This window comes from Hemiscyllium ocellatum, chromosome 3, assembly GCF_020745735.1.
Source record: "Hemiscyllium ocellatum isolate sHemOce1 chromosome 3, sHemOce1.pat.X.cur, whole genome shotgun sequence".
Taxonomy (NCBI): Eukaryota; Metazoa; Chordata; class Chondrichthyes; order Orectolobiformes; family Hemiscylliidae; genus Hemiscyllium; species Hemiscyllium ocellatum.
This window is the reverse complement of record NC_083403.1, coordinates 77,896,612-77,913,439: the sequence shown is the minus strand read 5'-3', so window position 1 is coordinate 77,913,439 and position 16,828 is coordinate 77,896,612. Positions and strand designations below refer to the sequence as shown.

General features: G+C 40.2%; 1 protein-coding gene across 4 annotated transcripts in view; it reads right to left on the bottom strand.

Annotated features, from left to right (window-relative positions):
• Positions 1–16,828, bottom strand: part of l3mbtl3 (L3MBTL histone methyl-lysine binding protein 3) — a 166,651-nt gene that overhangs the window by 17,226 nt on the left and 132,597 nt on the right. For 3 of the 4 annotated variants that reach the window (XM_060821224.1, XM_060821223.1, XM_060821222.1), the window contains exons 19-21: positions 14,820–14,902; positions 10,634–10,797; positions 5,587–5,649 (exon numbers count right to left, since the gene is read on the bottom strand). In XM_060821224.1, coding sequence (XP_060677207.1) covers positions 5,587–5,649; positions 10,634–10,797; positions 14,820–14,902 — 310 coding nt within the window. Of the gene's footprint in view, positions 1–5,586; positions 5,650–10,633; positions 10,798–14,819; positions 14,903–16,828 lie in introns of those variants that run through there. The other variant, XM_060821225.1, reaches the window with a different exon arrangement.

Here is a 16,828-nt window from a genome sequence, read left to right as displayed (position 1 = left end):
GCACATTTCCTTCTCTGAAAGGACATTAGTAAACCAGATAGGGTTTACAAAAATCAACATTGGTAAGCAGGCTTGCCATTTAGTAGACTTTTAAATTCATATTTATTTTTAATTGAATTCAAATTTCACATCTGCCACAGTGAGATTCAAGCTCCACAATTTTTCTCATTGTCAGGTAGATGAGCAAGTTTTAAATACACTGGCACAGGTTGGCTCGGGACATAGCTAATTTTTGAGCAATGTTGTCAGTACAATTGTCGGAATGTTGTCAGAGTCCACCTTTTCTCGATATCACGTGTAGTTAGATCAAATTAGCTAAAGACTGAAATCTGTGACAAACACAGAAAAAACTGAATGAACCCAGAAGGTCTGTTGATATTGGACTTAAAACATCAACTCTCCACAGGATGCTGCCAGAGCTGCTGAGATTCCACATGTTCTATAGTTTCGAGCTCTTGCATTTTTGTTTCAACTGTCTGATATGTAAATAGTTCTGTACTGTAGATTCAACAATTTGATATCTCTGTTTTAAAAATCAGTGGTGCTGCTCCAGGCACTCTGTCTTGTTTTCTTCATTGAGCCAGGGTTGATCCCCTGGTTTAACAGGTATGGTAGAAACGGAGAGATGCTGGGTTGTGTGGTTACAGATCACAGCTTGAATATAATTCTGCTGCTGTTGAAGCCCAACAGCACCTTGCTTAGAGTTACTGGATCTGTCTGAAATCTAAAAGCATTCAGCACACAAATGAAGATGTAAGTGTCCTCAATTTGAGGACAGGATTTAATTTACACAATTTTCTTTTCTTTAAACATGGTGCCCACAATCACCACAGCATCATAAACCCACAAGACAATGTGTGTCAAAAACTCTTCAATTTTTACTACTGTACTCCATGCATTCACGTATATGCAGTGTAACCCAGATTTAGAGTTAATTGCTTTCTCCTTTACTCCAACTCCACCTATTTAAAAAAAAAATTAGTGCTGTCTGCTTCTTCCAGCATTTTGTGCCCTGCGGTATTACTTTCTGATATTCTCTCCTGGTTTCCATGCTGAGTTATTTTAAACCCTCTCTAATAGCATAAGGAAAATGCTCCATCCCAGTTCTGTTCAGATGCAACCTATCTGGATTGTACAACCACTAGCTTCCTCAGTGTCCATGACCCAATATTCTAAAGCCTCCCCTATCCTGCATCAGCTTTCCAGCCACACATTCATTTTATCTTCCTATGTGTCCACACCCTTACTCATGGCACTGAGAGTAATCTGGAGAAAACTACTTCAGAGATCTTGACAGCTAAATTTCTAGCTAGCTCTCTAAATTCTAACCACAGGACCACATTACTCTTCTTACCAATGGGAATCATGGCACCTGGCATTTCACCACCTCCCACAACTACCCCTCCTCCTTGCAGCTATTCTGTCACATCCCTGACCTTAGCAACAAGGAGTCAATAAACCATATCCTGGAGTCACATTGATGGTCACAGGAACAGCTATCTGTTCCCCTAATGAAGGAATTCTCTCGCAGTACTGGCCTTACACCCATGGTGCTGCAGGCTTGGCCCTTGCTGCATTCCTTCGCGGATTCACTGCCTTCACTAAAATCCAGAGCAGAAAGCTAGTTAGTGAGCAGGACAAAATGTGTGGTGTAGGAAAAACACAGTTGGTCAGATAGCATCCGGAGCGGGAGAGTCGACATTCCGAACATGAGCTCTTCATCAGGAATGCCCCCCAACCTCGCATCTGCAGTCCTCACTTTCTCCTGGTGAGTAGGACCTCCGGAGACTCCTGCAATACCTACCAGATTCTCTTAGACTGTGTGGATCTGTCTAAACCCGTCTCCTTGTCCCTTACTTGCACCATGACCACCTCTCTGAACATGCTATCCACGTGACTGTCCACCTCATGCATGCAATTCAGGTTACTCCAGCTGCTGCTCAAGTTCTGAAACCTGGAGCTCAAGTTTGTTCAGCCATGAACACTTCCTCTATGTGGACACATCTAGGCCACGAGAAATGTTTACGACCACGCACATACCAAAAGATGGGCATTCTACTTGGCCAAGCTTCCCTGTCATACCTTAACACTCACTTTTAAACTGCTTTAACTTACATTTTTATGATTAAGTTGGAGATTGGTAGAAAGTAGAGGTTCTTCACCGTTACTCACAAACCAAATCCCCTTCCTGTGCCTACAAATTCTTACTTTTCTTGTGTTAGTTTAAAAGTTTGCATTTTTCAAACTTGCTGGAGTTGAACAACATTTCCGAGCAGCAACAAATCAGATGTCCCCTCCTCCCCTCGTGCTGTTTTATCGCATGTCTGCACCCTCTCTCCCTCACTTCTTCCCTTTCCCTCCCACTCAGGCTCTTGTTTTATCTGTTCACGGGACAGCTTTCCCAATTTTGACGCAAGCCGCCAGACCTGCAGGGTTAACTGGGCTGGATTCATTGATTTCAAATTTCATGAACTCATGTCCCAAGATCATTAGCCTGGGTCTCACACCCATTACCACAATGCTACCAACCCTTTTTACAATCATTTTATGAGGTGACCATTTTTGTTTAAAATTCAGGACATGCAAATCTCAAAATCCTACAGCTTTGACAGGAGCTGTCAAAACATCTCTCAAAGCTGCAGTCACATGAAATCAGAGACCCATGACACTGGCACATTGTACATGGACTGGCACAGAAGCACTTACTGCCCTCTCTCTGAGCTTAGAACTGCTCTCTATCACCCATTCTGCCACTGACCATGTCAGTGCCACATAGTCAGCTTAGCCATAGAGTCTACATCAAGACAGTGAAGTCAAACATCATGGCTATCTGAAGAGCCGCCAATGATAGCTTGGTGACCACTGCCATTGAGCCATTGCCATGGAGTACATTCCTTTTAGGAGCAATGGAATAGATAGACAAGCACAGAGTTCAAAATCTGCCCCTCCTTCCCTCAATAGTGGTAACAAGTAGTTCCACATTGACAAATTTGGAGATTTGATTGGGGTACAACATATCTTGCCAGGATGGACTGGGCACAGAAACAATCATTTGAACATTCTTCTGGCTTGTTCATCAGTTCACTGCATTTCACTCTGAGCCAACTCTGTCTTTGCCAGTTTAATATCCCTTGTTGCCAAGCTGTCAACCTGTGACCTGAAGTCTGGTTGGAATAAAGATAGGATAAAGAGCTGATGTACAATAAATTAATCATACTTCTGTCAGGAAACAGTGAACAGATCCCTTTTCTCTGCAGCACGTGATTACAAATGAGCTGTCTGTTCAGTAAGCTGTGTTCAACTGTGTCAAAGAAAATACCAAGCCAGTGATGCACTACCTGAATGCCACCTTTGAAGAAAATATAGATATTTTACTTAACGATGCATTGCACTGTGAGCAGGGAAACATTGCTGAGGTCATCTGCTGTACCTTGAAACAATTTGGCGCACCAAGGAACAAGGAAATGAGGCAGAAAGGTTGCGAATATACTAATGATTGTACATATTGCAAAAGCACTAGCATTTTACACTATCTCAGGTAAACGCCAAAATTCTTTGCCATATGAAGGAATGAAAGGCCCAATGTTACACACATTTTTACACTTTCTGCATTTAATATTCAAAATGAGGCATTGCCTTGACTGCTGAATATTTCCTTCTAATTATTTATGCCTACAATCCTTTTTGTTTCTTTGTTATATTTAACGATTAGCATGGAATCCTGAATCAGAAAATTATAGGTTGCCCTTCCAGGAATTTCCACTTGAATTAAAATATGGGTCTTAAAATGTACAGGGGAGGTTGTAGCAGCCAGGGAACACTCAAAGATCCTACTGAATTTAATGGCAGAACCTCATTTAATTTTTTTTCACTGTTTCCTGGTGACAGCAGAGCAAGAGGATAGACTATCCCATCCAACTGGTCCATGTCTATTGGCACTAGGCAGGGAGCAGGGAATTGAAGAGATCGAGAGCCAGTGAGAAGATTGCAACATGCAGTGTCAGAGCGAGGACGGGTTGAGGAGGTGACAGGTCAGGCAGGAAGTTTGTAGGGGTGAGTGCTTACAGATTGAGGGTCAGGGATTAGCTCAACAGATCATGAGGAGGGAAACAAGTTTACTGAAGGAGCCCGAGGAAGCACAAGCTGTGCTGGAAAAGTGATTCCCTGCTAAGTCTGACTGCTTTGGATTCACTTCAGATGCTGGGTTAATCCTAGGAAACTTGCACTGGAGTCATTAAGTCTAAAAGTCTGTTGACAAATGTGACTTTATGTTTGAAAATAACTGACCAAGTAACTTGACCTCCAGATGCAGGTCATGTCCTGACTCAACACCAAAAATAAGGTTTGGATCGGGTTTCATTGTAATTTTAATTTCTGTTAACATCATGTTTCATTTCATACATATGTGAAACAGTGAACAGGAAGAAGTCATATGTTGCTTTTCTATACTATAGTATTCACATTTCTTTTTCTGACACTTTTAAAAACAGAAAGCAATTAACTTAGACATCATTAACAAGTGGTCCTGATTGTATGCTTGAAATGGCATAAGCTTTCTCTGTTATACTGTAAGTCTTTGAATTTCTAACAGTAACGCAGCAAGAGATCTGATGTTGAAACATGCTGTTCATGCTGTCACATTTAAACCAACAGGGACAGACTACTAGCAAAAGGAACACCTATAGGAAGTTCACACCACATGCTGGAGTTAATGTATTACTGCCAGTTTGTACTGAACAATACAGAAGGGTTCCAGAACTTGAGCCTGTAACAATCCTTATGAACCTGGATCAAGAGTACAGCTGTTATTTCACCATTCCCAAATAAATTTGGTTTTATATTAGAAAATTAGATGACTATATCAGATTCTACGAATGGTGCCAAGGAGGATTATTAGCCTAATTTGTTTTAAGTAAACAATCTAATTTTTATCAACATTTTTCAATTCTTCGCCAATTGTGACACATTTCAAAATAACTCACGATAAACATAACCGAAACTTGGATGAAATAAGTTATTTTTGCTTCTTTTCACGTCACAAGTAGTTGTTTTTTATAGTCACATCAATGTCACATTAAACAAAGTAAACTAAATAGATCTATGACTGTTTTAAGTAGCACATATAAACTGAAGGTTTTAATTTATTTATTGAAGATTGATAGAATGTAATAACTCTAAACAATCTTAAAATACATTTCTTGATAGAATCCTTAAATGCATCCTGTACTATGAATTATTTTGACCTGCAATCCCTGTTGTTATGCAGCTCTAGCCTCATAATAATGGAAAGAGGCAGCTTTAAGTATTTTGCTTTCGCACATTTAGGGCCTGATTTTAATTTTCTGCAGGCCGTTGAGTTTTGAGTGAATTAAATTCTCACCAAAATTGTTACCAAAATAAAACTGATCCACAACGATAAGTAGAAAATAAACAATGTCATTTAATCAAGTCAAGGACTTATTTGAAATGCTAACACTTCTATTCAGATAGAGATGATACACCTTTCCTTATGCTGGAATTTAAAAAATCAGAAAGAAAGTTAAGCAATATTTAACTTTCATTACCTCGCATTATCTTCAAGCTTACCTCATGCCTAAATGCTTTGGCTTGTTCTTCACAACCTGGCAAACTCAGGATGAATTCAGATACCTACAAATAAAACCAGAGGGACATGACTTATACAATAAAAATTAACATATTGCTGAATTTTAATAAGGGCACAAATATGCAAAAAACTTTACACAATATTCCTTTTCTTTGTTTATCCTCGTCAAAAACACAAAAAGGGGATTTAAGCAATACTTAATTATTCTAGTCACCTTTTAATTTTTAAATAGTAAAATCACCATCATCCTACTGGACAATAGGGATGCTCTCTCATTCGAAAGATAACTGGTAATTGTTTAACTCAAGAGTCACCATGCTTCAAATAAGGGGAGAAGGAGAATCCTTCACAGTAATTTCAGCCAGTGTGGAACTGGATCCATGCAGTTGACATCACTCAACAGAATTTTCTGAAAACATACCAGAAAGGTATGGAATCATGAAGTTGGCTTCGGAAAAGTCGCAGAAACTTCACAGAGATTGATGACATTCAAAGTGAAAAGAAATCCTACCTGAAGACTGTAACTGCAGTGTGAGGCCTACTTCTGGAGGGGGCGGGTGGGGGGTGGGGGTGGGGGTGGGGGTGGGGGTTGGGGGAAGAGAGAGAGAGAGAGAGAGAGAGCGCGCTTGTGCATTCAGCTCTACAAACCTCACCACCATGTTAGAGTGTGCATGGGTAGTATTTCCGAGGACCTCAGTTAGTTAGAAAAGGTTCAGTAACTTAACATTGAATAGCTTGCTTATTTTTGATTATTGTCTACCAATTTTATCGGCATGCGACTGCATATGTTTGTTGGCTTTGATATAACAAGGTACCTGGGCAAACAGGCTTGAAACAAAATATTGGTTGAAATGTTTGGACATGTGTGTTTTGCCACTGACTACAATACAGACCTGCCGAGCTTTCAGCAACTTCTGTTTTTGTTACAATAGGGAGACCTGGCTTCTCTCAAGTGATTAAAAATTATAAGTGTTTGACATGAAGATCCTGTCAATAAAACTTTGCAACACAGTGCAACACTCAGATTAGTTCTATGTGAAGCAAGTGAGAAAAAGGCCACATTTTGCTGTAACAGGATATCTAACCATTAATTAGAATTTCTCTAGTATGTTTATGTTTTTAAAATTTTTGTGGGATAGATTTCACTTCTGTTGCAACTGGTTTAAAAATGAACAGATTGTTGAAAGCACTTGCTGATAACAACACAAGGGAATCAGGGCATCTGGGGTTCCAACAGAACCAGGCAAAGCAATTGTGCATCTCTTTAAATGATTGGACAGAAGGATTGGAAAACTAATTGCAAAAATGAAAAAAAAAATTCTAACTGTGGGTGAATCAAATGTGAAATCAGACACGAAAAGTGAGTGATAAAATGACTGGATAAACAAAGAGTGTCAGTTAAAATTTAAAGTATATTAAAAATTAAAATTTTACATTAAGATCTGACATTATATTTGAACTAGTGAAATGTGACAGAACTCGAGGTTCTCAAAGTTTATGTGGAGACGGGTAAATTTGAAGAGAGGACAACGATCAGCCATTATTATATTGAATTGTGGAGCAGGGTGATAAGCCAGTTGCTCTCCTACTCCAAATTCTTATTGACATGTACTCATTTATATTCAGTGTTTAAGAAGTTAATTACCAGTAACTAACTCGTTGTGCTGTTAAAATGCACTTAGACTTGAAATGACTTGACTTTCTATGATGAGTTTTATTCCATCTGAATACCTTGAGGACTCATATGGTTTAATCGCTAGGAATGGGACATTGTAAGGATCGGACCCTACCTGGCAGGGCACTGCCTCGGCAAGTTAAGTGACCAATGGGTGGCCCAAAATAATTGGGGAGTTGAGTTAGGAAATTGCAAAATCTTAACGTGGTACAGACATTTGTTACTTCTCAGCTCAAGTATAGTGTACAGCTCTGGGCACCACATAAGAATATTATGCAATAATATAATAATTAGAAACATAGGAGCAGTTTACAAGACCAGTTCCAGAAATGAGGAACCACAGCCTGCCCAGACCGCAGACTCCTCTTCTCTGCCTTTCACTGCGGCAGACTTTGTGATCACTGGCGAAGTGGAGGTGATCAAACATCTCTAGAGTATTGCGAGAAGAAATCTCGATGGGGTCACTGCGTCACTCTTCCCATGGTGGTATCACACTGCATCCCTGAAAGCAAGTGGCATCTGGAGCTAAGGTCGAGGTCCCGCACTCTTTCTTGCTTTGCCACTGATACCGATAGAAGAGAGGCAATGACTGAATAGTTCTATTACTGACTATTAATCCAGAGACTCAGGTAATGTTCTGGAGACTTCTTTTCAAAACCCATGTGGCAGAGGGTGGCATTTGAATTCAATAAAAAATAAAGCCTGGAATTACGAATTTAATGGTGACGATTGTTGATTGTAAATATAAAAGAAAATACAGCACTTCTGGTTAGTGATGGAGTTCAATGCCTAGCATCTATCTGCAAATACTGAGTGTGCTGGACATGAGTCTCCATGGCAATCACCAACCTGTCTGTGCAGACTGCCAGAACCAGGCTTGCAGAGTGAACATGGTACTGATAATGTCAGTGGTCTCCTCCATTCTTTGATCCAACTTACCAAGTGCCCCTGATAAACCTGCCAGCTGCTCCTGAGCTGCCTATGTAGTTTGGCAAAGTCATTAATGACCCCCAAGAATAAGGGGTCGTATTCTGCCTGGAGCTAAGCAGGTGCGGTCTCGGACAGTCCTCCGTGTATTGTCAGAAAACTGGGACATTGTTTCCTTTCAGTTGCAGATGTGTCAGCAATGTGCTCATGATTGCATTCCCAAATCTAATCTGGAAAGAAGACTGATCAAGGTGAAAGCTCCTGAGCTGGTAGAGCATGAAAATGACAGCCTTGCCTGTGCATCCTCTGAAGGTTCATTGGATTCCCTTCAGAGGCAGAGATTGATCTGAGGGCCATTAGCATTGGCCACATGCTGCCAGTAGTACCCACAAAGAAGAGAATAAATGAGTTGTGTAACAGGACTAAATGATGCGCAAATCAAGAATGTGCCCATACTGATGGCAATGTGGGTGCAGTGCCGTGCAGCACAATAAAGTTTGGTGGGTTGGTTGGCCATTGAGATGTACCTACTCCCACTTCAATCAGTTGTGCGTTTCTGCCAAATCCAACATTTTCTCCTTGCAGGGAGTGAGGAGTCTGATGTCACACCCTACACCAGCCCAAGAGTGGGCCAACATTTCCTGCAATGAGACAAAGGATAAAAGTTTTTATTTGATTCAATTATAAGACATGGGTGTCACTGTTTGGCCAGCATTTATTATCCATCCCCAGATGCTCTTGAACTGAGTGGCTTGTTAGGCCATTTCGGAGGGCAGCTGAAAGTCACCGGCATTGCTGTGGATCTGGAGTCACATGTAGGCTAGGTCAGGTAAGGATGGCAAATTCCTTCCCTGAAGGACATGAGTAAACCAGATGAGTTTTTCTCACAGTTGACAATGGTTTCACAGTCATCAGTAGAGTCTTAATTCCAGGTTATTACTGAATTCAAATTCCACCATCTGCCATGGTGGGATTCAAACCTGGGTCTCGAGAACATTAGCTGAAGTTCTGAATTAATAGACTGTCAATAATACCACTCGGCCTTCACCTCCCCTTCAGTATGACTGAAGTTAGTGGTGACATACAAGAGGAGCAATGGTGAGGCATCCTCTGTAGGTGAGAGCCATTGAATAGACATGATGCGTACATAAATAAAAACTGCAATCTCTGAACCTTGGTAAGATGCATGTGCAGTGGCAGAGTTAGAATGACCAGTGGCCATGTGTGTGTGGTTGCAGAGAAGATTGCATCATTTACCTTTGGGAAATGCAGAAAATCACTGACTTTCTTTCTGAGCTACTGGACATTCCACTTCACTCAGGAGATAGCAATGCCCTTCTCACCACCACTCCTTCCTCCAAATCCCCATCCATAAAGAAAGGAGTGAGATTTGCTTTCTTCTTGGTGATGTCCGCAGTCTCATAGTTGAGCACCGCAGTATGAATACCAATTCCTGGCTTGCAGTATCTTAAGTGGTGGGCAGTTGGGTTTTAAATATGGTACCAGAGGTGAGGGTGCCTGTAGTTTTTCTGTAGTCATGTGCTATTCCATCTTTTCCAGTTGCACAATTTCCCAAGAAAGATACCCAAAAGCACATTGCATCATTAATGAAGTGGAGATTGGACAAAGGTTACTCCAAGATATCATGGACCAGTCACCACAAATCTCATTGGACAAACATTTTTAACTGAAACTGGGAAGATTCCATCTTTTGGATGACGTGCTTGTGGTCTCAGCCCCAGTATCCTGCCTGCAGTGCATAACCCTCAGCTCCCTTGTCTATCGATAACTCAACAATAGTCAACCATCATGTGCACACTCACTCCTCCTGGCACATCAGAATTGTTTAAATTAGTCTTGCTTGGTCCTTTTCTGGCCAAGTTCCTCCCAGATTTTGAAGCTAAGACAGTGACAACCTTTGACAATGTGTTAAAATCGCATGCTCTAATGGTAATAACATCCATCTGTGCTTTGCCTCAAGTTGGGCCCCAGTACCGAGTGGGCATCTTCTTAAAGCCTCCAAATCAACCTTTTGTAACAGTAAACGTGGTGAATCATTTGACTGCTATTCAGACACTTGCATCAGGCAGGCTGAATTACACCTGAGACTCTCATACTTTCCTACATGTTTTCCAGATGGTACTTTGACAAGGAGAAAAATAATGATGCATCTGATGCTTGTGATTATTATTTCATAGAAAATATATATATTTATCAGTCCTGTTGTTCTTACAAGATATCTTGTGGTGTTGCTTAAGGTTATTAGGAAGTCCAACCACTGTATCACAATAGGGTGCTATCAATAAGCTGAAATGCAGATAGACTTGGATGATTGTGATTTTCACACAAAGTTCACACTGCATGTAAGATTTGTGTGCATACTGTGCAATTTTGTAAAAAGAAAATTTGATTGCTTGCTTCTATACCTCATCTATAGTCCATTTTGCTACTTTTCTGGCTGTGATTCCAGCAACTCCAGGTAATAGCTTGCTGTGCTGTTCCCAGCAAAGAGGCAGACTGGGCACTGGTGATGCTGAAGACAAAAACACGGACTGATGCAATGCCTGTTGCAGGTTAAAATCATCATTTTCTGTGAAAATAGTAAATTATGATTAAAATATTACTTTCATATTAAAAATACTTAAAACAGCTATATGCACATCTCCTTAAATTGTTGTTCAAATACCATAATTTGGGTTTTATGAAATAAATTTAGTCAATGGTTTTGAGTTGTAATTTTTTTTCTTTCATTGTTCCTCTAACTATCTCCTTTTCTTGCTAAGGATGCTAATTTCTGGTGGGAGATAGTTGGCATTAAAGGACCTATCTTGTTTCAATACTGGCAAGTCATTTTCCAGGTATGGGACTGTACTGCTAGTGTCAACTGTCTAATTTAACTGTGGAAGACTTCACAAAACTTTGTACTATCGTCCAACATCGACAGGCAGGTCATATCTGATATACACGACTTAATGTTTGAAGAGGTTTTTAAAAGTAGGGAAATGTTTATCTTTGATAGCTGTCAAAGTCCCTCTCAAGAAACTAAAATTGAACCTAAAGATGATGAAGACAAATTACTATATGGATAGGAAACTGACTGTCAGACAGGGATGATGGTAAGGTACTGTAAGATGAGTGATGCCCGACAGGGATTGTGTTGGGCCCTCAACAATTCTCTTTATTTATCAAGAATTTGAATTTTTGGCTCTCTTTGCTATATTTTAAGCTTGCTGATTACAATGTCACCTATCTTTTGTGTTATCAACATAAATGGAGAATTAAATTTACAAGGATATTACAAAGATTAAGTGAATGGGAAAACTTCAGCAAATGGATTGCTATATAGACAAGCTTGAGGTCATCTATATTGCTCCTAAAAAAAAGATCGATCAGAGTGCTTTTTATGTAGTTAAAAAGCTGTAAACAATGGAAGCCCACAGACACATGGGTAAAATTTTAAGCACTGATACAGGAAATTCATAAAAATGCCCATCAGAATGCTGGCCTTTGCAATTAGATGACAAGAATAGAACAGAATGCAATTATGCTACAGGAATATGTAGACCTAACTTGACCTGGAGTACTAACAGCAGTTTGGGGCATCACATCCAAGGAATCATCTCATGGTTCATAAATGCCAATTAATAGTGAAATAGATTCAACTGACAGTTTTTCAGCTAAAATTCTGTGCCGAGCCTCACCTGAACTCTTGTTCAAAGGAGGGATGTTGTGTCCAGTGTGTCTATGTTTCAGGTCTGTTGAGGTTGAGCTAAGAGTAAGGGCTTGGGGTCACTGTGGGTAGGAAGTGTAATTAGAGTCAGATGTACAGCATGGAAGCAGACCTTTCGGTCCAACTTATCCATGCCGACCAGATATCCTAACCTAATTAGTCCCATTTGCCACATCTATTAAAACCATTCCTATTCATACACCCATCCAGATTCCTTTTAAAATGTTGTAACTGTACCAGTCTACACTACTTCCTCTGGCAGCTCATTTCAGACACGCACTGTGTGAAAAGGTTGCCCCTTAGGTCCTTTTAAATTTTTCTCTTCTCACCCTAAACCTATGCCCTCTAGTTCTGGACTCCTCTACCTCAGGGGAAAATAAAAACCATTGTCTATTTACTTTATCCATGCACTTCATGATTTTGTAAACCTCTATAAGGTCACCCCTCAGCCTCTGACGCTCCAGGGAAAACAGCCCCAGCCTGTTCAGCCTCTCCCTATATCTCAAATTCTCCAATCCTGGCAACATGCTTGTAAATCTTCTCTGAACCCTTTCAAGTTTCACAATATCATTCCGATAGGAAGACGACCAGAATTGCACACAACATTCCAAAAGTGGCCTAACAGATGCCCTGTACAGCTACAACATGGCTGTCCAACTCCTAGACTCAGTGCTCTGACCAATAAAGGAAAGCATACCAAACACCTAGTGAAAAAAAAACAGCGATAGTTCCAAGTCAGGACAGTATTGGGTTTGGAGGGACCTTGCTTGTCACCAGGCACCTGCTGACCTTGTCTTTTGAGATGGCAGAGGTCACAGGTTTTGAAGATTTCTTTTGTTGAAGGAACATGGGTGATAGCCTTAACAGATTTACCTCAGATCCAGGAGCAGTCAGCAGGTGGACACTTCAGAACTGGTAAGGGCTATAAAGCTTCGGGTGAGAGGGAACAAGATCTCCCAGTGTGGCGCCACAACTAAGCCGGTAAGTGATCGGCTGTTTGAGGGATAGGTGCAAATCCCTGACATTTTCTTACTGCAATCAAATAACCTGGTAGAATTATTATACTTATTAACTGTTAGTGTATGTTAGTGAGAATTAGATTTTTTTTTAAAGTGGGTAATTTTTCAGTTAATTAAAGGGAAGGCAGCCCACTTCCTTAAGACAGTATGCTGTACCTGTAACATATGGGAGTTGTTGGATGCTGATAGCATCAATGAGCACCACTTACGCAATAAGTACCATCAGTACTTCCAACTCGAGTGCCGGGTTATGGAGCTTGGAGAGGTCTGGAAGCACTAAGGAACATCGGGAGAATGAGAATTACATGGGTGCAGCTTACAAGATGGTGATTATTTCACAGTGTGAAAGAATGAAGGAGGACAGGGAATGGTTGACTGTTGCATGCAAGCATAAGGCCATCCCAATTCCCAAATGGTAATCTGTGCTGAATTCGGGCAATGGTGATAATGCCTCAGGCTATTGTAGCCAAAGCAAAATGCGCAGCACCATGGGATGCTCAGCTTCACGGAGGAGGTGGGAGAAAGGTGGTTAGGAGTGCAGCCACTCTATTGACAACAGAATGTTGTGGTGTCTCTCTGGCACAAGAATCCTACAGGTTACAGAGCGGTTGCAGGGCATTTGGATCGGGGAGCAGCAGGGTGGGGGTTGTTAATCTTCAAAAAGAGTCAGCAAAAGCAGATAATCAAATATCCTCCTTCTGTACTGTAATAACATGACAGCCAGATCAGTGAAATGGATGTAGCGCAGGGTTCAAAATTATTTTTCCTTCCTAAGGCTTCTCCTGAGGTTACCTCAATAGCTTTTTATTTTCAAGAGCTACTTTTTTCATTCTCATTAACTTATTTACTCGGAGATGCTGTCACATATTATCAATACCTTCCATATTTGTGTTGACATGTGTTAGTCGGACACTCTCGAACAAAATTAGAATAGTTCATTAATATCTTCAACTCTTCAATTAACTTAAAAACCACAACACACAAATATTAATTTCCATGACATCATAATATTTAAACTAGTACAAGATAACAGGCATTAATTAGCAAACACTATTGCCCTCCTCTGGCTGACAACTCCACCAAGGACCCAGTGAACAACTAATAGATTCGACAATAAGCTCCTCCACCCCACCAAGCCATCAGCTCTCACCAAAAGACTCTTCTGGTCAGATTATTCAAAGCTAGCACTGACTTTCCAAACTGCTTGTTCTCCCTCCAGTCATAAGCTGCATCTCTCCTGAGTTTGTGAGTGAACAGCAAGAGCCAGAGAAGTCTAATCTATTATTGCAAGATTAGCTTCTTGTCATTCCATCCAGTGACCTTTCTCTTGATCGCTCCCTGTGAGCGAATATTCCCAGGTGATTTGGGGATTTTGAGGGCAATTCCACCCATTGTTCTCATGTATTTTGAATGTTGTTGCAATGCAACATTGGAATTGATTAATTTAGTAGCATGTGACAGAATGTTGACATGACAATCATTTGAGTAAGTCACCTGACAATGTTTCTGCATATAGAGACAAGCTCATCTTCAGTAATTCTTTAATGTTCCATGATGAAACCTCACCTGGATTCGTAATAAATACGAACACCAAGGAATTTCCTAAGAGTAAATGTACTGACGTATAATGTGTTTGTATTTCCTGTCACTATTACATGAACCAAGTAAGCTCATTATTGGTGTTCAAAGTAATAAAATTTGGATTAATGGACTTGGCTGCTGAATTCCTCAAGTCTATGTAAAGAACATTTTGTTTGCCATAATAACATCTTCAGTGCTGTTTTTGCTGTTGCTGTTGATGCAGGCACTTCACAAATTCATTTTGGGTTGTTCAATTTTGTGTCCCACAATCTGTCCCCTTACCTTTGTTTTCATTTTGCCAGTTAACCTTGTTTGTCACTTCCTCTTCCTGCTTTATTCTTGGATGCTTCATTGGTCTTCCAGCTCTAGAAGAGGAGTCAAAAATAAAAGAGTATTACCTAAATCAAATAATTTAAAACATATAGACAGTATAATTTTGAAGCATATAACTATATACAGCAAAAATATTTATTAACTGGAATTTACAGGACCAGGAGTGTGCTAAATGAAGAAGCATTCCAGATAATCAAGGGATGCGCATAACCGCAGTGAAACTTGACCAAGTGAAGCTTTGAGACATAAACATCAACGTACCTCCTAAAATCAATGTAAAAACACACAGTAAGTCCCAAAAACATAAGGCATGAGGTATACACATCACTGCCATACTTGGTAGATTGTGGTATTTGAGGGATACAAGTAGTTCTTCAATAATGCAGTGGTAGTGTTCCTGGGCAACCCCACATTATAGAAAAACTGCGCTTTGGATACAGTGCTTAGTGCTGACAATGTAATCATATTACAGCCAACATATGTTTTACAAGTTTGTGCTTTAGAAACAATGTCACCAATTTGTCAATCGCGTTACAAGTCACACAAATGAAATTCGTGTGAAAGCAGAACAATCCGTCCGATTTTTGCCAGTTTATCAAGAGTGCCAGTTGGTGCTGGTTAAAACCATGTTTTACTGTACACATAGTTGAAACATTTCTAATCATAATTTTACTAGGAAAAAAACTGAAAGGCAAAAACCACAAAAGTAAAGTCAGAGAGAATAAAATATTAAAAAGAGTGCAATATGGCTGAAGCTTTTTGATTTGTGCTCATCAGGACAAACAGAAGTATGTCAAATTTCAAGCAAACACAGTAAATACTAGAAGAGAAAGTGCAGATTGGTGGGCAAATCAATTCCAATGGACTGAGACATTTGCACAGTGCAAGCAATGGGGGCGAACAGGCTTCCCAAGATCCTTGTGATTCAAAAGGCGAAAGGCATAAACATATATCTGTTTGTTTGAAGAGAACAATTCCTTATCTATAAATATGTCTTCGACAGCAAGCGTGAACAAGCCACATTCTAAGTTTGATTGCCTTATATTTGCAGTCAGTGGAGTTTCTAAAAGAGTACTCAAGATTGTTTGGTAAGTGCTGACCAATTGTAGAATAACATCGAACAACCGATGCTTTGCCCTGGGATTTGCCATTAAGGATTGACAGCGTGTTGCTCTTTTCAGCTATACTGAAGTTTGATACAACCAAATGACAGCTTACTTGTTTTTTTTAAAAGAATGCTGGGTTACATAATCGTAAACTTCAAAGTTACCAAACAAAAACTACTGCTAGCAAAGTTACTGATTTGTGTTTTTGAAATGCATTTTGCAAACCTCACTGGGAGCAGCACACTGGATGTTAAGCTTCATTAATCCTGGAGTTATCACAAAAAAATTTTTAAAAAGATATTACAGAATTGGTTAGGCCCTTTATGGAATACTGTGTGTAACTCTAGTCTCCCTGCTATAGGAAAGATGTTGTGAAACTAGAAAGGGTTCAGAAAAGATTCACAACGATGCTGCCAGGGTTGGGATGTTTCAGCTACAGGGAAAGGCTGAATAGGCTGCGGCTATTTTCCCTGGAGCATCTGAGGCTGAGAGCTGACCTTATAGAGGTTTATAAAATCATAAGGGGCATGGATAGGGTAAATAGACAAGGTCTTTTCCACAGGGTGGGGAGTCTAGAACTAGACGGCAAAGGATTAAGGTGAGAAGGGAAAGAACTAAAAGGGACCTAACGAGCAACTTTTCTCATGCATGTATGGAACGAGCTGCCAGAGGAAAAGGTGGAGGCCAGTACAATTACAACATTTAAAATGCGTCTGGATTGGTATTTGAATAGCAAGTGTTTAGAGGGATATGGGCCAAATGCTAGCAAATGGGACTAGATTTATTTAGGATATCTGGTCAGCATGGACGAGTTAGACCAAAGGGTCTGTTTCCATGCTGTACAGCTTCACA